The sequence below is a fragment of the Periplaneta americana genome, chromosome 4, assembly GCF_040183065.1.
Source record: "Periplaneta americana isolate PAMFEO1 chromosome 4, P.americana_PAMFEO1_priV1, whole genome shotgun sequence".
Classification (NCBI taxonomy): Eukaryota; Metazoa; Arthropoda; class Insecta; order Blattodea; family Blattidae; genus Periplaneta; species Periplaneta americana.
In genome coordinates, this window is record NC_091120.1 from 41233511 (window position 1) to 41257609 (window position 24099).

Genomic DNA, 24099 nt, shown 5'->3' on the forward strand with positions numbered 1-24099 from the left:
ACTACATTCCCTATGTTCCAATGTCCCAAAGTACAAGAGGTTATGATCCAAGGTACACGAACCTGTTCTACCATAGAATACTTTACATATCCCTTCATTCTATTTTTTAAATCCTTAATAGATTTGTAAAACAGGAAAATACCTGTAGGAAGTTGCAAAGAAGTCTTCATGAAATTATTGCAAACATTATTTCATTTTAAAAATTTCGTTTCCCGAAATAAAGAAATGTGAACAGTGATTCAAGGTACAACAGTCTCCCCTACTAATAGTAATTTATTATTATTTATTACTTATTTTTATTTATTGCTTTTTTCACACAGTTGCAGTAAATGTTCAAAATTACGACCACCAACGTCGAGGCAAAAGACACTGACGTATTCTCGAAGATGTCATCATTGCGCCTAACATCTATACCTACCACAGTAATTCTGTTGGTGACAAATCTTTCAATCTCAGCTAGTGTTTTACCGGCGTGAAATCCAGCGACTTAGGAGGTCATCGTACAGGTATGCTTACTTCATTGCTTGTGGTCGTAATTTTGAACATTTACTGTGTCAATATAGACCTATATAATTTATAAGTTATTAAGTGAATAAGTAAATAAATAAATAAGTTAATAAGTCGATAAATACATAAATAAGTAAATAGCTAAATAAATAGTTGATAAGTGAATAAATAAGTAAACCAGTTAATAAGTAAATAAATACGTAACTAAGTAAATACATAAATAAATAAGTTGATAAATAAATAAGTTAATAAGTAAATAAATACATAACTAAGTAAATAAATAAGTTGATAAGTAAATAAATAAATAAATAAATAAGTAAATAAATACATTAGTAAGTACATAAACACAAAAAATAAGTAAATACCTAAATAAATCAGTTGATAAGTGAATAAATAAGTAAATCAGTTAATAAGTAGACTAAATAAATACGTAAGTAAGTAAATACCTAAATAAATAAGTTGATAAATAAATAAATAAGTTAATAAGTAAATAAATACATAAATAAGTAAATAAATACATAAATAAGTAAATACCTAAATAAAGAAGTTGATAAGTGAATAAATAAGTAAATGAGTTAATAAGTAAATAAATACGCAAATAAGTAAATACCTAAATAAATAAGTAGGTAAGTGAATAAATAAATAAGTAAATAAGTAAATACCTAAATAAAGAAGTTCATAAGTGAATGAATAAATAAATAAATAAATAGGTTAACAAGTGAATAAGTAAATAAACAAACAAGTTAATAAGTAAATAAATAATTAAATTGTAATTAATTGTACTAGTTTGTTATCCGTAAAATATTATGTAGACAAGAAGAGCCTTATTCTTTCTTACATTACATTTGTTATAATCCCCAAATTTGGAAAAATAGTTCACGTACAACCTATGTATTATAATTATATAAAACATTGCGAATTATCATCACATATTAGAAACATCTAACTACTTTAGCTATAAGGAAAACATTTTGTAATTAATTTTACACATAAAACGATTCTTTTAAAGAAATTATAACTTATGCGAAAAAAATAGTAATATAGTAGTAAAATAGTAATGTATAGTATAAGAGAGTGTGCTATACAATATTTTATCCATTACTGGTATCTAAATTTAATTTTAAATTGTAGGTGTTTTTCATTGGAATGTTTTGTTCGTGAAGAAGTCAGTGGCGCCAGCTATTGGAAAACATTGAGTGGACTCAAACACTTTAATTATAACTTAAACTAAACCAATCTCGTAGATAGTAATGATAATACCAATAACACGACGAATTATTGGGTGGGCTCGAGCCTCACGAGTCCATATAAGTTGGCGCCAACGGAAGAAGTTATGAAGGAATGTGTGGATTTTATTGTTGCTAATGTGTAGGATGTCATGGATAGAGTGAATTAAAAATAATAATCCACTGCTGTAATAGTATATTACGATACAAGGTTGGGAAGTGCTTTTTACAAAATTGAGGAAGAGTTTGAAAAATGAGCGGAGCGAGTTTTTCATTTCCGAGATTTTGTAATGAACTTTACAAACGTGTACTGTACAACATTTTTTGCACGATTATATTTTTAAAACTGCAAATACAATATATTTTGCATTGAAAATTTAGAGCAATATTATTCCAAAGCTTTCGCAAAACTGCACTGTAATGGTAACTAAGTAACAATAAGTGCACTGTAATGGATCTATTTCAGTATAGTTAAAACTATACTATACTGTACTATATATAATATACTATATATACTATACTGTATTATGAAAAATAGTTTCCCTAGCAACAAGTTTCTGTGTGGGAATTCTAACTTTCAAGGCAATAGCTGTAAATACAGCAAAAAAACATGACAGTGCAAAAAAAAAAAACTTTTAATTCACTGCCATTGTTTAGGTTGCTGAGAACGATGATATGAAGACCAGTGAGGTTTTGATTTTACCGACAAATTTCCAAACAATTTAATTTGTTTATTCAAAAATTCGGTTTCGAGATTTTCACGGAAATAGCGAAAAAAGTAGTTTTCCGCAGGCAATAATTTTATGTATAGGCGTAGAGACTTCTACCAATTTATTGAACGGATTTAATCTATAATATGTTGTATCTTAATTCTGCAAGTCAATACGTCAAGCAATGTTTCACCTGAATTGTAATCATGAGATGGGATCTAATGGATTTACAGCTGGAAAAGATACCGTTTGAGAGAGAGTTAAGGATGTTGCAACATCATCAACATGGCTTAATATACAGACCTTCTGTGATGTCTAACGTGATGATATATTCACGCTTTATTTAATTTGTGAACCTGCATTATGTTGAGACCACGTAATATTATCTCTATAACAAGTACGTACAGCTTATGAGCTACTATTTATAACAGGAACTGACCTCTCGTTCGAGATAACGTATCACGCTATTAACAGCAACATGACTGCAGATTAGTCAAGTACTTGACAACATCAATAGAAATAACACTCTTGCAATAGTGGGAGAAGTGTGAAGAACACAATTTTATTGTATGTTTAAGCATTCAACTGTATTTTATGAGTTCACTGTTTCACTCATATAGAGGGCTGGGACATAAGTCATGTCTAGGGCTCGGATTTTGGGGAAATATTTATTTTTATGTGCTAAAAATCGGGAAAATATGTGACAAAAAAGGAAAAAAAATTAATTATTTCACGTGAATATGAACAATATGCAGTACTCGCCAGTATAAATTATGGTGTCTCGCCAACTGCTGATGAATTACAGTACACAATGAGATTCATCCTCAAGTTGTCCATCACAAATGACTGACGATTATCGTGAAACACTGCCTTGTACTAGGATAAAGAGCGCCGCGGCCATTGCGAAACAACAAGCACTTTCTAGAGACATGTTTATGATTGGAAATGAAAATAGAGGCAGCTGATGTTTATGAAATTATAATTGCTTCCTGAATTAGCGTAATGATAGCTTACAAGGCACTCCTAAATGACACATCAGTGTTCGTATTTTATGAAAGTTACAATTAGAATTTTTGTATCTAAAGTCACACTTATGAAAGTTACAATTAGAATTTTTGTATCTAAAAATCCCATCTCCATAATACTATGTTATATTTTAAAGAAAAGTCACACTAATAACTTATATATTTATGCCATCCTAGTGTTGTAAACAGGTTGTTACTACAACCAATATCGTTTGTAATCGGCTTATTATGGCACGCGTGCCAATAATAGCAATGGCGTATTCGCTATGACGTAATACCGGAACGCTTTGGTCGGGATCATGCAACTCGTCTATCTTGCTTACCGCTTCTGCGTGCAGTGTAACAAGAAATGAAATGCAGGACACAAAGTAACGTATAATTCATTTCCAATCTTTAACAGTTTTGTATCATTTTTGTAATATCACATAAAACAGTTCTGTGATTCAGACAAACTATATTAACAAAATAAATTAACATTTCTAACATAAAATTTGATACCTAAGGTATAACTAGAGTTTTTAATACCTGCAAGGTCATCCATTTCTCTTTATTCAATGCCAATGCCAGGTATGAAGACTTTGTCAGCTGTGGATGATTTATAATTTATTTCATAAAATTTATAATGCTAAGATGCCATGAAGTGTAACCAACTCGTGGATAATCTTATTATGGCACTCGTGAAAAACATTCACTCATGCCATAATCATAAAGATTATCCACTTGTTGCATAAATAACTATTAAGAAATTCCATCCTCATAACATTATGTTTATATCTTACATGAAAGTCACACTTAGAATATTTGTATCTAAAAAATTCAATCTCCTTCGAGCGTGTTTGAACCTGCGATACTTGAGTCCTGGCCAAGGAAAATATTTATCACTAGATCGCTGAGGACGAGTGTGCATAACATCTAGGCCTACAGCAGCAATCGGTGCAAAAAAGCAATGAAATAGTTATTAACTTAACACATTTTAAGATGCAATATTTGGATACCCCTTAGAGTCCATCAACGGTAAAAGGTAACGGTACTGTTCACTAGTGGGCAAGAAAGGGTTGAACTGAAGGTTACACAAGGGTAGTTGCTCTTTATGCTAAACGTGTTGGTCCTCGTCTCGTAGGTAGGAGTAAAACCTGTTGAAATGTAATTTAATTACATGGTGCGTGCAGAACAGCGCAGACTTGGTTGCTACGTACAGAGATATTGTGTGGAACACTGCCACGGTATGTATGTGCAATAAAAAATAAGTGTCACATTTTACAGGACTTCTGAAGTATTTTCATAAATTGAAAAACTATAACTTCCTCTCCCGAAACCGATTGTGGATTTCCTGTCTGTAATTTCAGTTTTCTTGTGTTGTTTTTAACGAGATCTCTCACCTTTCAGCTATGAAATTTGAAAGGTAAAATTAATGTGTTTTGGTATGAAATCCCCACACTGATGAAATGGACCAAATGAGTAATTTCTTTAAACAGATATGATGATGATGATGATGATGATGATGGTGATGATGGCGTTGATGATGTTGGGTGGTGATGGTGATGTATAAGATGATTGTGAGTGGTGGTGATGGTGGTAGTGGCGATGATGGTGATGATGGTGTTGATGTTGGTGAATGATGGTGATGGTGATACTGGTGGTGGTGTTGGTGGTGATGGTAATAGTGGTAGTGATGGTGGTGGTGATGGTGATAGTGGTGGTGGTGATGGTGATAGTGGTGGTGGTGTTGGTAGTGTATATGATGGTATAAGTGATTGTATTGTATTGTATTATATTTATTAACATTCCATGGTATTCATATATAGCTTTACAGCTAGAATATGGAACAAGTCAAAAAACGTAATACTATTATAAAGTCTTAATTTATAGTCACAGTCTAGATGAAATATATACAGACGAGATTTACAATATAGTCTACTAGTACAACACAAAGTTTTAGTATAAATTTCAGGAAGTGTTATTGAATGTCATGAATTCACCTACAGAATAGAAGGCGTGAGAAATTAGGTACTTCTTTAATTTGGCCCTAAATAATTTTATGTTTTGAGTTTCATTTTTTATATCGATAGGGAGGCTATTAAAATTTTTTTCTGCCATATAGCGCACTCCTTTTTGATAGCACGATAGACTTGCCGATGATGGTGATGACATGGTAGTGGCGGTGATGGTGTTAATGTTCGTGAATGATGGTTATGATGATAGTGGTGGTGGTGTTGGTGGTGATGGTGATGGTGGTAGAGGTACTGATGATGGTAGTGATGATGATAGTGGTGATGGTGTTGAAGGTAGTGGTACTGATGGTGTTGTAGATGTTGCTGAATGGTAATGATAGTGGTAGAGGTGATGATGGTGGTGATGGTGATGGTATTGATGTTGGTGAATGATGGTGATGATGATTGTGGTAATGGTACTGATGGTGATAGTGGTGGTGGTGTTGGTACTGGTACTGATGGTGGTGGTGATTATGATGGTGGTATGCTTGTGATGATGGCGGTGATAGTTGTGATGATGGTGTTGGTGATGGTGATAATGGTGGTCGTGATGATGATGGTGGTTATGGTGGTGTTAGTGATTTAGGTGACGCTGGTGTTGGTGATGGTGATGATAGTGATAGCTGTGATGATGGTGGTGGTGATCAGCGAAAAAAGGCATCAGGAAATGATCTAAATCTAAAAAAAAAATTTACTATCCTTCTATATCGCACATTAGTGACGACAAGGATGATAATGATGACGACAGCAATGGTCAGAATTACAGTGGAACCCCGATTATCCTTCGCCCTATTAACCGATTGGCGAATTATTCGACTGTCTTTCTCTCGCTTTTTTTCTTTTGCTACAGAAATACAGTACATGAAGCACTATGACACATTATATTAGTATACCGGTACGTATTTTTCTTTCTAGAGAGTGTTATTAACTTACAGTATTAGGCTAGTCATTACAAACCTTTACCCTTACACAGTACTGTATGGTCTACTATACAACTTCTATATAAAATGTCTTCCACAGTTGTTAAAAGAAAACTTGTTGTGCTAAGTATCGAAAAAAAAAGTGCAAATCATTGAGCGGTTTGGGGAAGAGGAACTGTGGCTCATGTCGCATCGCAATACGAGATTGGAGTTAAACTGGGCTCATTTAGGCTAATATAAATCAAGAATAAAGTGTTTAAAGTATATACGTCTAGGCCAGCGTTGTCAGACACAGACTAAACGGAGCGGAGCGCTCCACTGTAACTCGTTGCGTGCTCCGGTGCTTCCACATACATAAGCAAGTTCACGCTCCGACTGGACGTCTCTAGCACCACAACCGGTTTCGGAGCTTACAACTCTGACACTACTGGTCTAGCCCTACAACATGAGACGTTCACTATTCGTATCTTTTCACAGACAGCCATTACAAGAAGTCTGTTGATCCCTTGAAAAGCTGTCGTTAACAATCAGATTTGCATTAATGAACTGATCCACTACCTACCGTGTTAAATACAAGACCGCGCCACGGAGAAAATTACGAAAGTGTATTATTTCATTTAATTCACAAAAATCTTTTATGGTACGGATTATACACTTTTTCGGTTAACCGTTCAGTTCACCCCTTTCATTACTACGGATAATAGAGGTTCTACTGGGAAGATATGCAAATAAAAAGTGCAATATACGTAATCGCATAAATTTACTAGAACATCTACAAAATTCCAAGGTGATTCTTAGAGCCAGATTTTATGTAATTACACATTCATTCATTCATTCATTCATTCATTCATTCATTCATTCATTCATTCATTCATTCATCCATCCATAGTGTTCTGCTCAGTGCAAACCCAGTATTCTCCAGTATTTCCTATTTTCTGCCTTCTTCTTTGTCTCCGCATATGATCCACATATCTTTATGTCGTTTATCATCTAATATCTTCTTCTGCCACGAACTCTTCTCCCGTTCACCATTCCTTCCAGTGCATCCTTCAGTACACAGTTTCTTCTCAACCAGAGATCCAGCCAATTCCTTTTTCTCTTTCTAATCAATTTCAGCATCATTCTTCCTTCATCCACTCTTTCCAACACAGCTTCGTTTCTTACTCTGTCTGTCCATTTCACACACTCCCATTCTTCTCCATATCCACATTTCAAATGCTTCTATTCGCTTCTGTTCACTTCGTCGTAATGTCCATATCTGTGCCCCCATACAATGCTACACTCCACACAAAGCACTTCACTTGTATCTTCCTTAGTCCTTTCTCCAGTGGTCCGCAGAAGATGCTCCTTTTTGCATTAAAAGCTTCCTTTGCCATTGCTATTCTCCTTTTGATTTCTTGGCGGCAGCTCATGTTACTGCTTGTAGTACACTCCAAGTATTTGAAGCTGTCCACTTGCTGTACTACTTCATTTAGAATTCGCAAATTTACCTTCTTTACTTTTCATCCTATGACCATGCTCTTCGTCTTGTTGGCATTTATCTTCATTCCGTACTGCTCACAGCTGTCATTTAGCTCCAGTATCATTTCCTCTTCTGCTAACAATGTCATATCATCAGCAAATCGTATACAACTTACTCTTCTTGCTCCTACTATCACTCCTCCCATATTCTGAAAACAGCTCTACACTAAATCCTCCAAGTAGATGCTGAGCAGGATAGGTGATAATGGGTATCCTTGTCGTACTCCTCTCCCTATTTCACTTCCTTCTGACATTTCTTCTCCTATCCTAACTTTGACTCGTTGTTTCATATAAAGGTTACTGAATAGCCTCCTCTCTTTCCAATCCACGCCAATTTTCTTTAGAATCCCTATCAGTTTATTCCAATACACTCTGTCAAACGCCTTTTCTATATCCACAAATACTACACACATTTCTTTATTCTTTTCTAGGTAGCTTTCGCCGATTGTTCTTAGCAGTCCAATTGCATCTCTCGTACCTTTTCCCTTCCTGTAGCCAAACTGCTTTTCTTCTAACTGTTCTTCCATCTTAGAATATAAACAACGATTCAGTATTCGCAGAAGAATCTTCGCCGAGTGCGATATCAGACTGATAGTCCTGAACTCGTTACATTTCTTTGCATTATTTTTCTTCGGTATTGGAAGCAACACTGTATCCGTGAAATCTTCAGGCCAGTCGCTTTGCTCATATATTTCGTTGCATAATGATAGAATTTCCTTCTTGTCTTCATTCAAGCATTTCACTAATTTAATGGGGATTCCATCAACTCCTGTTGCTTTCCCATTCTTCATTTCCTTAAGCGCTAGTTCAACTTCTTGCCTTCTTTTCGTCTTCTGATACTGCTGCTTCGTCTTCTACAGCCAAGTCATCTGGACGATTCCCTGTCTAATATAACTCTTCTACGTATTTCGTCCGTCTGTTATTTCATTTCCGATATCGTCTTTTATCAACCACATGGATTTGCTTTTCTTATTTGTGAAGTTCAAACATTTCACTTCACAGTACATTAAACCATATCTTTCTTTTCTCTCTAAATACTCTATGTCTTTACATTTCTCTTTCATCCAGTCTTCCTTCGTCTTATAAGTTTCTCTTCTTAGTTCCTTGTTAAGTTTCCTGTAGTTCTTTCTACCTTCTTCTGTGTTGATGTTTTTTCATTTTCTTCTTTCCTTCATCTTCTCCAACATTTTCTCTGTGACCTAAGGTTTCTTAATTCTCCCACCTTCTGTGTAGCCTATTGTTTCTTCTGCTTGTCTATATACAGCTTTTTAGATGAGTCCAGTACTCATTACTATTCTCAGGTGTGGATTCTAATGTAGCGACTTTCTCTTGAAAATATGCTTCAAATTTTCATCTTTCTTCTTCATTCTTCAGTTTTCCATGTTGAATTTGTTCATCACTTGTCTTCCTCTTATCTTCTTCAGACGAATATCTACTTCGCGTATTAGGACATGATCTGAGTTAATATCTGCTTCGTATTTTTTAAGCAATCTATTTGGTATCTGCTTTCGTCCCTTGGGCATGTTCATGTGTATCTTCTTCGTTTGTGTTGTTGGAATAATGTACGCGTATAATGAAGCAACCTAAATTCATCACTCATCAACTCACCACTATTTTCCCACCTGATTTCTGATATTCCCATCACATCCATTCTGTTTCTTCTCATTTCTTGCTTCAAGTTTTCCAACTTACCTGCTTGCAGAAGAGTCCTTACATTCCACGTTCCAATCCTCCATCTTCTTTTCTTCTCTCTGTTGGATTGCTTCATAATGTGTCCTTCCCCAGCATCCCCCTCCCAGGCATCCGAATGGGGGGATAGTTTACGTCCGGAATATTTTACCGTGGAATGACTCATCATGCCATGTTTGCAGTTTTTCTTGGGAAAGGTACGTGCGGTAGCTTCCCGTTGCTTTCCGCACACCACTCTCTCTTTCACATCTTAAAAGATCCCAGGGGGCCCCAGCGTGGAGGTGAGGAGACTAATTAGGCACTCCGGACTTCACCGAAATTTATCGCAAGGGTTAAATATCAGTTCTATCAACGATAAAATACAGACAGGATAAATTGTTGATAATGGATAAATTCTCAATAAAGAAAACCATTCAAAATAAAACAGCAATAAAGGGGAGCAGAATGATAAATTGAGTTGCTGTAATTGTAGAAGTGAAATTAATAGCTCGGTCATGTTCATCTTCATTGCAAGAATTAGTGAAGCGATGAATAAAGCAGTGAAAGAGGAAAGTATAGTTCATAAGGGTCGTAGCTTTCAACCATATTGGATTAATCAAATCCCATGGGTAGCCTACTAGTTATATGAAAAATCAGACGATATTTTTTTCTCTAATTGTGTATGAAATTTTTTTGAGAAACAGCAATTAAAATGTTCTCGGATTATTATGCACAGTTTTTCCCCTTCAATAATTCAAAGCAGTTGGCGTCTATGGATCCAAATACTCGCAACTATGGTCCGTCCCAGGTATCTGAGTAGAAAGACGAAATAGGATCTCTGCGCAAGTGGTATGTGGGAGGGCTGGGACCAATGACAGCTCTGGGGGAGGCATTGGTTGAACGAAGCTACCAATCGCTTGCAGGGAGGGGATCATTTCTATCTGAACTCTCTACCACGAGCATCTTACTCCTTAGCGTGCTCGAGCTGATGCTGCCCGCAATACACTCCGGCATAGATAGACTCCGCCCCCATATGCGCCAAGTCACTCTATAGATTCCTGGGACGGACCATAAGTGCTCTTCAATCGAAAAGGTACTCTCATATGCGATCATAGATTGCGTCCAAGTCCAAGATCCCGTGCAATTTGAGCCACAGACGCGACAACATAGGAGTTACTGAGCTTTATCAGTGCTTATTGAATTGAATTTAACATTCGATTTTGGCGACGTTTGTGGCTCGGCGTTAGCGAACTGGTCTTCCATCCAGACAGTCCGAGTTCATTCTCCGACCTTAACGTGACGGAATTTGTGGTGGGCATAGTTGACGTTGTGGAGGGTACTCCCGTTTCCCGTTTCAATTTTATCATCAAAACACTACACCACCTTTCTCTCATTTCATCTATCATCTGCAACAGTAAAAATAGTCTTGGAGTAGTACGGGTTTCCGATACTGACATAGGTATTAAAGGCTTCCTCGGGCCCTGGAGTTTATCAGGTACTTGTCTGGTGTCGGACCTGGCTCGGCCAGGGCTGAGATAAGTTGACCCGCCTGTCAGCATCGGATTCACGAATGTCATCCAATCCACGTATCGGAATCCGCCCCGGGACCGAACCTCGAAAAGCTAGCCAGTCGCCATTTTTTGTATTAATGGACAGATTCTGCATCTACCGTATGGAAGAAACAAGTATGTTATACCGACATTTACATACTCTTATTTACTGTATTACTAATAAGATGAAGATAAAGGACTTTTTGCGGGTACTTGACTGTTCGCCATTCACCAATATGAAGCTACTCCTGTAGACCAATTTTCCAACAGAATCGATGCCCAGGGTGCGCCATAAGAGGCTGGTCTACGCTACACCCGCGATGAGATGAGATGATGACGGTTATTTGTTGGGATGCCAAAGGGGACCTAGAGCTCTCGGAAAAAAAAACCCTGTGTTACCTGGACCACGGGCTTGCCAAACACAAGTTATAAACCTGAAATCGAAGCGGGCCACAGGATTTTTAAGTCCAGCGATCTATTTTTTTATTTTATTGGGTTATTTTACGACGCTGTATCAACATCTAGGTTATTTAGCGTCTGAATGAAATGAAGGTGATAATGCCGGTGAAATGAGTCCGGGGTCCAGCACCGAAAGTTACCCAGCATTTGCTCGTATTGGGTTGAGGGAAAACCCCGGAAAAAACCTCAACCAGGTAACTTGCCCCGACCGGGATTCGAACCCGGGCCACCTGGTTTCGTGGGCAGACGCGCTGACAGTTACTCCACAGGTGTGGACCCAGCGAGCTATGCTTGTAAATTTGATTAATCTGCTTGCTATTTATTGCTTAATTTTGTATAGTTCAACTGATGAACTTTGTTGTTTAGACTTATAAATTGAATTAATCTGCTTCCTATGTATTCCGTACATTTTATCCTTCCACGCTGCATATATACGACCATGGAAAGATAAAATTTATACAATTTATATTTCAACTGCTTGCTATGTATTATACATTCTTATATAATTATAGTTCAACTACTTGCTAAGTATTGTATATTCTTTTATTATTTTAGAGCTGTCAAGGTACCGGTAGCTCAGCCGGCAGACTCAGTTGCCTGTTGATTCGGAGCTGCGCTCTGGCTTAAGTTTGATCCCCGCTTGGATTGATTACCTGGTTGGGTTTTTACCGAGGTTTCCCCAACCGTAAGATAAATGTCAGGTTATCCATGGCGTATCCTTGGCTTCATCTTATCTCGCCAAGAAATTGTATACGGTAACTCTTGATTTGTTCCACATTTTTAAGCTTCAATGTTAATGTAAGATCTAAATAATAAATAAACACGTATAATTCAGCCCTTTTGAGAGATTAATATCCAATTCCCTGAGATTTTAAGAACTGATTTGTATATAATTAGAAACGCTACAGCTGACAAACAGCGGAGTGCAATATTGTTGGAAAAAAATTAAGAATATTTGAACACTATAATGAAATGAAGCTTTAATATGAATTTCGTATTACAATAAAAATGCCTTACGCTATATTTTCCATGCCTAAAGTTAAAATTGATTTCATGCACATTTTATTACATTGTTACTGATGTTTAATGAATAACACGGCACGACGATTTTCTGGGCTCGTAAAATGAGGTAGTTATTTAAAACGATTTTGCTACATTCGTGAAATTGTTCGTATTGCAAATTTTGCAGACATTATGGAAGCAATATGTGCTTTAAGTTTTCACAGATTATTGTCTGTCACTATTTATTATAGTTCTGTAGTATTAATTAGTTATGCGCAAGGTACTGTATTCATATAAAAATGCTTCCATTATTGAAAAGGTGCTATGAGCTATTGCAAACGCAGGAGGCCTTGGCGGGTCTTTATATCGAGACAGAGTTGTGAGTATAAACATGCAAGCCAAACGATCTAGCCGGCAGTGCTAGGCCTACATGTGTTCAGTATTGCTTTCCCCTTCTTTAAGTCCGCGGTTGGAAATTTCGTTTACTCATATATAATCGCATTGTGATTTTCATTAAGGTACTTGTTGTATTGATGTATAATATTGTGACTTCAATACATAGAATTGGTGATATATTATCAAAATACATGCAATAAAAATTGACGTTTCAGGTGAAGGTCTCGGTCGCCATCTTCCCCGCTCCACCACACCCCGACTGAAGTAAACATTTTGATGGGACAGGGTCGATATCGGCCCGGGGATCGGGAAATCAGGCAAACTGGAACTCATGGAATTAGAGAATATTGTTGCAAATACTGTATATCTAAAAGCGAGAGAAGGTAGGCATGATATTATTTTATTGGCGAGTTTTTTAGGTCATGGAGTGTGTAGTCTGTGTTTTGCTGTATAATTTTGTGCCAAATATTTTGCAGGCCCAATTGACTAGGTCTGAGCTTGATTAGTTTTGTTAATGAATGAGTAGTATTTATTGGTACTGTAGTTTCATACTGTAACCACATTAATATTCATAGTCATTGCTATCTTAGATATAATTTATATCTGTCAAGAGATGTGACATTTTATAAAACGTTTCATAGGTTAGTTGCTCAAAATGCATGCTCTCATTTACTTCACTATGTTATTGATTTTATGTACGTAAATAGTAATGCTTGAGTTCTGTTGTATGAAACTTTTCGTTTTGAAATCTCCGTTTACTATGTCAATGTTAGCAGCTGTTTACAGTGTAGATTTTCCGATAGGACATTGCACCTACATCATGTTCTATCATAATTGACTTATTGCACGTTGACACTAATAAAAAAATATTTTATTTTGTATATTGTTAATAAATTTAATACATTAATGTATCTGTTTGTTGCATGGAATCAGTAGTAAAAGCTGGCACATTAAATTCGCTATGAATATACAGACAAGTTGGTTTCAGTGACCAAGTTTATGCAGCAGTTTTAAAAATAACAGTGTGATGAAATTTTGAGATTTGATAACTCAAAGTGTGTGAAAATCTATGAAGAATAAGCTATATACGAAAAGTTCTATTAGGTAGACTTATAATTCATGTTCTTCTGTAATTTATTATCGGTTTGTGATTATTATTGTGGGTCTTGGCTTATGTTTTGTTTTGCAAGCTAATATTTAATGTGTTGTGACGACCACAAGTTGTGCCTATTCAATCTATCAGTATAAGCCGATTGTGATCTTTCTGTTATATACATTTACGATAAACTTACTTGACTTAGTTCGTTAAAAATGCATATTCTTCGAGAAGATAACTGCATTTGAATCAAGATTTTCCACATTTATTCTGTCAGTACCGTATCGATACTGTAAATAATTTTATGCTTTTATAATACTGTTACCTTTTATATGCAGGAAAATGAAGAAAAGACAGCAATAGGTCTATTGAACTTTTTATTGTAAAACATGAGCTAGAAAGGTTGAGTAAGTTTTGGTTATATTTTTAAATTTTTACCTTGACTGAGACTTCGAAACTAATATAGGCGTACCGGTACCTATTTTAAAATAATTAGCATATTTGTTAAGAATTGGCACAAAGTCTATCCTAAGTGCACCTAATATAATTGTACAAATTGTACAGAGAATGTAAGTACCTATTTTGATTTCCTGCATCATTCAGAATAAGGTAATCTTCATCAAACGGAATTGCTGTGTTTAATAATAATAATAATAATAATAATAATAATAATAATAATAATAATAGGTCACAGACTGACCAATTGCGATTAGACTTTCACTGCAACATTTTGATTCTTATAAACTTGCAAAATTAGGCTATACATAATTACATCATTTGTTATATGAAACATAAGATACTGTGATGTCACGCAGAAAATTTATTTCCATGTAGGCCTAGAATATTTTTTTAAATATAAATTTAAACTTTACATACTCCATGATACGGTCGAAATATTTCTAGGTTTGTAGTAAGCCAAGTAAGCTAAATTTATTCATAATCAGCATCAGTGACACAACAGCCCTCTTTGGGTCATGTCCATCCTTTGAAGTTCCTGCCAGGCTTCTGTATTCTGTGTTAATGTAAATTTAGGCCTATACCGCCTAGGAGTTTTGTAGTATCCTTAATCACCTTATCTTCCCATCTGGATTTGGGTCGTCCTTTTGGCCTTTTCGAAACGTATTAATAACATTTGTAAATAAATGTGAAAAATAATCCCAGTGCTGCCTATTTCATGTTAATAATAACCAGATAAATTTTAACTTACCGAGAAGTGAAAATTGTATTGGCTCTAATCATATTTTGCACTATCTCGTCTGCATGAAATTTCTTATTGTGTAATGAAATAGAAAAATAATGCAGATAGTAGGTATTTATCTGGAAAACAAGAATAGTAATAGTACAGTAACTTAATAATGTATAGTAAAAATTTTTCTGTTGTATGACGAGACCTGGATGAAAAGTAGGATTGCCAGGTGTCTCGTATTTGAGGCCTGAAAAACTTGTCCCATATAAAATCTATATGGGACATAAAAATCCCATATTTACAAACATTGTGTCATAGACGGCCAACTTCCCCCCCCCCCCCCCCCAACCATTTCTGTTTCGGTTAAAAGTAATTTTATTCCCAAGCAATAGCTGTGCCTGTGCGTGATTATTTGTACAGTAATATTGTTGTTGAATTTTGTGTAGTACGTGTGAAGACGCGAAAAATATTTCAAACTAAAATGAGTGTTTCTCCTCAGCATGAAACATAAAGGGCGAGTTGCATTTAGAAAAATAGGACATTACTTACTAGTTTGCATAAACACAACCTTTGCAGTTATTCCTCTTCTCAATCTTTATCATTAATGTCTCTTCTAAATTTTATTAATACAAATAAACTAATGATTAATAACATAACAGCTGCAATGGTGTAAATCTAAGGTATTTTTTCCTTATACTGTGCTTCTAGTAATAGGTCCTATGCTATATCTGAAATAGCGCATACAGATTTTTCTCTGTTGCAACATTTAACATAGGAGTATTTCCCTTGAGTTAAATGTTGCAACTGTTCCTTATTTACATTCCGAAAACCTGGCAACTCTAATGAAAAGTGTAGGTTGTCTTTCTCACAACTTTAAAGTGTGATTCTCCTATTATGAAATATGAAGGTCCGTAATTATTCATGTAGCAAGTTTTTAAGGCATAAAAAATATGGGCAGGAAGTTACATTTATTTCAAATACATTGTTGTCATGCTATAATCGTTCAGTTAATGTAAAGTAAATTTTTAAAAATAAATAATACGTAGTAAAGTAGAAAGAAAGTGCATTGTATTTTGCATTAATTGTTTCCCGCTCATAGCCTATGTCTATTTTTAAACTTGTAAATCTACTCATAGTATTAACAATATTTGCAAAAAACACACACATACACACACAGACACATAGCGAACATTAAGTCATTAATTTCAGTAGGTTATTCTTTGAGATAGTTAAAACAAAAAAGTACTTTAATACAGTTTTGCTCGTTGTTGCTTCCTTCTTATAGTGTGTTTTGGGAAAGCCACTGATTTAATTCCCAATATGCTCAGTCAGTTTAAAAAAGTAGTATATTATGATAATAAATGATTGAAAGAATTTTGTCCTTTAAATGTGCAGAAATTTAATCCTAACAAAATGTACCTTTTCGTTCTGCAAAGAAATTTTAAAATCTTACATTTGTTCGGATCAAATTTCTGCACAAATAAGTAAAATAATACCAGATTTCCTATCTTTGATTGTGAATGACGATTATTTGCAGTATGTTCGAGTATTATTTTTCATACATACATACATACATAGGCCTACATGGTGAACCTTATGTAATGCCATCAATTTCAATGGGTTATTCTTTGAGATATTTAAAAAAAAATTAATACAATTTTGCTCATTGTTGCTTCCTTTTCGAGAAAAAAAATTGTTTTATATGAAACATTTCATAGCGTGTTTCAATTTAAGAGAGCAGTGTGATAATAAATGGTTGAAAGAATTTTAGTTTTGTCCTTTGAATATGCAGAAATTTGATCTGAACAAATGTATCTTTTCATTCTGCAAAGAAATTTTAAAACGTTACATTCATTCAAATCAAATTTCTGCACATTTAAAGGACAAAACTAAAATTCTTTCAATCATTTTTTATCATAATACACTGCTTTTTTAAAATTGACCGAGTATATTAGGAATTCAATCAATGGCAGTGGCTTTCCCAAAATACGCTATGTAATGTTTCATATAAAACAATTTTTTTTTCTCGAAAAAGCAGCAAAAACGAGCAAAATTGTATTAAACTTTTTTGTTTGAAATAACCTCTTGAAATTAATGGCATTACTTACTGTTCACCCTGTATGTGTAGACCTATATATAATATATAGTTACTGCTATATAAACTTTTAGGGTATATATTTTGGTCTTTGGAAATTTAAGCAGTATGTTGCTCCTGAATACGTAGCTAATTATTCTATATTTACAAATTTTGCAGATACCAAAGAGAGATACTATTAGAAATTCTGAATGTCCATTTTCACCTCAATATTAAGTGAAATAGGTGTACCGACAACGAAACTACGATAAATTATGAATGTCTTCACCAGAACAATGCTATTTCGTGTGAAATATCCATTTTTAAACATTTTGTAGATACAAAGACTTGTATGTATAAATTATTATAAATTATGAATGCCAGTTTCCACCTGAACATTGAATGTATTGATATATAAAATAATTATATATATTATTTATAAATTTTACAGATACCAAAAAGATTTATATATAAACTTTTCAGAATTGTAGTTAAAATTGTTCATCTGAACACTGCATTGACGTATGTTTTTAGAAATTAGATTAAGCATTAGTACCCCCTCATTATAAAAAATGTGCCTTTAGCTGAAGGACTGACGAATTTGTCTGATTCCAATGCGTTCAGGTGGAATTCTGGGACGAACATAGTTGTTGAAAAGTTTTTCTGAAGTTAGCCTTGCATTTCCATTGAAGTCGTTATTTTTCACATTTCACTATCATCCCTGTTTCTAGTGCAGGAAGAGGCAGAAATTCCCACAGTAATATGTGCAAGAGATCAACTTCATGGGACTTGTATTGTGAAACGTAGGTTGGATTGGATTGAATTGCAAAGGGAAAAGGATGAGGCAAACCCACGCTCATTTAACTCACTCACATAGGTCCATTGTGCAGCTGGTTAGTGACACGCACAGTACGTCACTCGAGCAAGCCAAGATGCTGGACGAACTTGATGCTAGAAATCGAAGTTTTGCTAATGATGACCATGTCAGGCCAACAATTTTTCAGCCAGAGATACTTTCAATTTTGCGAGAATGGACAGAGTGAAATGTAAACTGTAATCACGTTAAAATAAGTGTGGAAAAATTCGATTTTGAGAGAGGTTTTGGTGTGTAGCTAGCCTATATGTTTTTAGACAAACTTGGTTTTAAAAAATAACATACACCTACATTACAAAGATAAATGATAATCTGTGTTTCGAATGTAATTTCATTCTAAATTTTCTTGATACGGAAATATTACAGGTAGATTGTAAGACCATATGCATGTGATTAGCAAAACTTGACACTGAATAAGGTTGTGAATAATTATTTCAGTATTGCTTAAAGAGGCAAGGAACAATGAAAAAAGAAGAACCAGAATAAGAAAAGAAAAAAATTTACATGTATTATAGTATGCAAAACAACATTAGAAATATAAATTAACAATTGTAGGTAAATTTTATTGGGATAGTGGGGGACATACAGATAATTCTGTGCAGTGGCGGCCGGTGAGGCATTCTAGTGGTGCCAAAAATGAAAAAAGGTTTTACGCAAATTACCCTAGTGAAATTGATAATCGCAGCTCACGTTTACATTATGTTAAATAAAACACATTAATTAAACCAGCTATTTTATCAGGTGTACAGTTAATAATGCATCTAGTAACAGTTACAATAACATTTCCGAAACTAATAACGAAATTTACAGATACAGATAATGCAAAACTTCCACAGTATTGTTAGTCAAATACAAATAACTTTTATAACTAGTAAAATTACTGGCAAAAACACACGAGATAAACAGTGATATAGATAATAAACGAACACGTTTGCACTTTATTTAACAGGACGATGAATCCAAGGCAGCGGCCTGAATAACACATGTTCATGTCCTGCACAGATCTCATGTATTGTTAACAGAAGCATTAATACTATAGCAACAGTGTAGCGATATTTAGTTGCCACAAAATAAAACAAATATTACACAACATTAACAAACAGTTTTACATAATATGAAAAAATATGTATCTTTCTAAAAAGAACCGTAACTATCTCTGCATTCAATATAGTTAAATGGATAATAATTTACACATTCAAATCCAAGTTATGTGCATTAGTTTTGAATTGGCAACATTACATTAACATTTGGCGCGGAACTTTAACTTGTGTTTTCGTGCAAGTCTGCGGTTGATGGTTCCCTTCCTAACGTCTCCAACAACCCTGCCATCTAGCGAAATTTCTGCATTACTGTGCTCTAGCGGGCAGAATATTAACTACTGAGTCAAATTGAATTCGGCTCAAAGTCTGCCATAAGAAACGTATATAAACTAGAATCAGTAGCCTTTTGTACAGTGCTATATGGACGTAGGCAGTGCCACACAGAAGTGGCTCCAACGTTCGGAAAAACGCTGCAAGAGTGCGTCCCGATCTCTGCGCCCGCTCGTTCAGATGACATACGAATAAAATGTGTAGAAATAAACTATTACAACTGCTTTTTAGGATATTATTTTTTGTTTCTTTCATTAGTGGTGCCATGGCACACTGGCACTACCCCAAAAGCCGCCCCTGATTCTGTGCGTGGAGTACAATTTCTTTCTAAATTTTTCGTGATTCGGAAATATTTCAGGTAAAGTGTAAGACTAAGAGCATCTGATTAGCAAAAATTTACATTGAATGAGTCTTGTAAAGAATTATTTCATTATGGCTTAAAAAGGCGAGAAATAATAAAAAATAAGAACCAGAATAAGAAAAGAGAACAAAAATTCACAAGTGTTGTATAGGCCTACTTACTTACTTACAAATGGCTTTTAAGGAACTCGCAGTTCATTGTCGCCCTCACATAAGCTTGCCATTGATCCCTATCCTGTGCAAGATTAATCCAGTCTCTATCATCTATCCCACCTCCAAATCCATTTTAATATTATCCTCCCATCTACGTCTCGGCCTCCCCAAAGGTCTTTTTCCCTCCAGTCTCCCAACTAACACTCTAGATGCATTTCTGAATTCGCCCATACATGCTACATGCTCTGCCCATCTCAAACGTCTGGATTTAATGTTCCTAATTATGCAAAACGACATTAGAAACATAATTTAAAAACTAAGATATATACAAATTTTGTAGTGGAAAAAGTACACACTGGTATATACGAATATAATTATAAACTAGGAAAAGAATCAGTAGCAATAGTCAGACATGACAATACTTTACTCAGAATGGGAATTTTGGATTCAGCCACATACATCCTTCGTAAGCATGCCAATTCAATTATGAAGAAGAACGAAATGTTTACAGCGTATTGAGAAATACCCCAACGGTGTTGTGTTAAAGTACATACTACTAAAGTGATCTGTATTAAGTGCCTTTCTTACAATTTCTAATTTCTTCGTACTCTGTTATTTATTATTATTATTATTATTATTATTATTATTATTATTATTATTATTATTATTATTATTATTATTATTATTATTATTATTATTATTATCATACACTGTAGTGTCGTCATCTAAGGCATCAGGTCTGGACTTGCACTTGCTGGTTCAATTCCTGATGGGGAAGAAATTTTCTCATAAAATTTTGGCCAGTGTATGGGACTGGTCACTAAGCATATGATGAATTTAGGGAGCTCTACAAGGTAGCGAAATTCAGTTTCGAAAAAGACTATAATAGGTGGAGGAGGGGGGGGGGGTCACTGTGCTGACCATACTATACCTCCATGCAGGTTGGGTGGTCGTTCATATCCACTGAGGCATGTGGACGTGAGATCAGCAGTCGGCCTTTCCCTTCATGGGCTGTCACATCATGGATTACTTAAAAATAATATTATTACATTATTATTATTATTATTATTATTATTATTATTATTATTATTATTATTATTATTATTATTGTTTAGTCAACTGTCCGAAGACAAGTCTGAACCTCACAAGTGATAGCAACATGGCAACACTTATTAGGCAATTAAGCCAGGAGATAATGGGATAGTGGCTAGTTCCTTTCCCCTCCATTGCATACATTGCGAATTACCTACATCATCATCATCATCATTATTATTATTATTATTATTATTATTATTATTATTATTATTATTATTATTATTATTATTTCATTTATTCATTCATAGTGTTCTGCCCAAGGGCAGGTCTTTCATTGCAAACCCAGCATTCTCCAGTTTTTCCTATTTTCTGCCTTCCTCTTTGTTTCCTCATATGATCCATATATCTTAATGCCGTCTATAATCTGATATCTTCTTCCCCGAACTCTTCTCCCATTCACCATTCCTTCCAGTGCATCCTTCAGAAGGCAGTTTCTTCTCAACCAGCAACCCAGCTAATTCCTTTTCCTCTTTCTGATCAGTTTCAGCATCATTCTTTCTTCATCCACTCTTTCCAACACAGCTTCGTTTCCTATTCCATCTGTCCACGTCATATGCTCCATTCTTCTCCATATCCACATTTCAAATGCTTCTATTCGCTTCTCTTCACTTCGTCGTAATGTCCATGTTTCTGCCCCATACAATGCTACACTTCACACAAAGCACTTTACTAGTCTCTTCCTTAGTTCTTTCTCCAGAGATCCACAGAAGATACTCCTTTTTCTATTAAACTTTCTTTTGCCATTGCTATTCTCCTTTCGACTTCTTGGCAGCAGCTCATGTTACTGCTTATAGTAAGTACACTTCGAGTATTTCAAGTTGTCCACTTGCTCTACTGACACACACACGCACGTACGCACGCGCGCGCCCACACACACACACACTTTTCTGCAAATTATTTAATAGATTATCAAGAGGTTAGCAGCTTTGAATAACAGAAGCTTTATGTGGGTAAAACTTCAAACTTCAAGGTCTCCTTAAAATTGGTCTTCCTGAAATTCCGATTTCAAAGCTGGATAACAATTTTTTTTTTTTTTTTTTGGTTTAGTTTTAATGTCACCTGCATATCTGCAAAAGTTTTTGAGTCACTGCTCTCTCAGCACAATATTTCTAACACTGGCAAGAAGTTTCACGCCACTTTGTGAACATTCTTATACCTAACATAATATTGATGGCACACTTCACTCAGGGTAATTGAAACTTATGAGTACCAGGAGTGAAAATGAGTACTGAATTGATAGTTTCCTCAGGGACAGAATGAAGCAGCACCTAGGTACAATTAAACTCTTACATTAAAATCAGATTAAAAGCTGTGAACGACTCATAGATGTGTGGAACTTTAAACTTTGAAGTCCACCTTAAAAATGACTGTAAAATTCTGGTTTCTTGAGGTAGATAACTGCTTGACTTTTCAGGACTTAACATAATTTTATTCTAATCTCATTTTGGGGTCAGATTCTCTTAGTACAAGATTTATTCTATTTAACACTGAATCATTTTTTCGTTACTTTCTGGACAATAAGAGCACAGGTGTTTCAATAATAAAAAAACACTGTTTGGTAGAACATCCAATCATTTTAAACATATGAATGTAGTAGTTTAAAATTCTTTGCGAAGTTAGAAACCATCCGAATTCCCGTTAGAAATGAAAATGCCAATTTATTTCTCTTTACTAGCTGTAAGAAGAGTTCTGTCACCAGGAGTGTAATCTGTAAGAAATGCTAGGAAATGATTGCTCTCTAACCAGAGGTGAAAGCATGTGAGATACAGAAGAAATGCGTAGCTAAGTATATGTATGTTCATTGTTGGATATACACTTTTAACACTTACATAATCAGTAATCAAATTACTGATTAACTTTATAACGATCACCTCTGTGGTGTAGGGGTCAGCATACTGGTCTCTTACGCAGAGGGCTTGAGTTCAATTTCTAGTTGGTTGAATTTCCTAGTTGAGATTTTTCAGGATTTTCCCTCAACTGTAAGGCAGATTCCAGTAAATTCGTGCCACAACATCCCTGAATATCACCAGCTTCATTCATCTATGACATAGTATGAAAGCAGAAACAGGTTGAGCTCATTGGTCAAATAATGAACTGTTTTTTTCTGATGAAGGTTACAAAACTTGGTCGTTTATTTAACAAATCACACCTTATTATCATGTTATTTTGTAGTAACTGACATAGCATTTATTACCTTATTGAAAAGGATTGTTGATTTCATCTATAGAAAATTATGCTCTCTTGAGTAATAGATTATCACCGTAGGTTATACTATGTTAACTTGTTAGTCTTATTTGTTGTTAACTCTTTCTGGCCGGATGTCAATATATGATCAACAGTTAAAAAAGTTATTTCACGGCTGAATGGAGACATTAACATATGGCACTCAGGATATTTAAATATCTTCTCTATCATTCATTCATTCATTTAGTGTTCTGCCCAAGTGCAGGTCTTTCACTGCAAACTCAGCTTTCTCCAATCTTTCCTATTTCCTGCCTTCCTCTTTGTCTCCTCATATGAGCCATATATCTTTATGTCGTATATCATCTGTTATCTTCTGCCCTGAACTCTTTTGCCATTCACCATTCCTTCCAGTGCATCCTTCAGTAGGCAGTTTCTTCTCAGTCTGTGACCCAACCAATTCCTTTCCCTCTTTCTAATAAGTTTCAGCATCATTCTTTCTTCACCCACTCTTTCCAGCACAGCTTCATTTCTTATTCTGTCTGTCCACTTCACACATTCCATTCTTCTCCAAATCCATATTTCAAATGCTTCTATTCGCTTCTCTTCACTTCGTCGTAATGATCACGTTTCTGCCCCATACAATGCCACACTCCACACAAAGCACTTCACCAGTCCTCCGTAGTTCATTTTCCAGAGATCCGCAGAAGATGCCCCTTTTCTATTAAAAGCTTC

General features: G+C 35.1%; 1 protein-coding gene across 3 annotated transcripts in view; it reads left to right on the forward strand.

Moving 5' to 3' along the window:
* The window catches only part of Gprk2 (G protein-coupled receptor kinase 2), a 101219-nt gene that overhangs the window by 25471 nt on the left and 51649 nt on the right, over positions 1-24099 (forward strand). Inside the window, exons 1-2 of one of the 3 annotated variants that reach the window (XM_069823238.1) lie at positions 383-506; positions 13191-13358. In XM_069823238.1, the coding sequence (XP_069679339.1) occupies positions 13307-13358 (52 nt within the window). In that variant the 5' untranslated portion in view covers positions 383-506; positions 13191-13306. Of the gene's footprint in view, positions 1-382; positions 507-12980; positions 13098-13190; positions 13359-24099 lie in introns of those variants that run through there. The other 2 variants (XM_069823235.1, XM_069823237.1) reach the window with 2 other exon arrangements.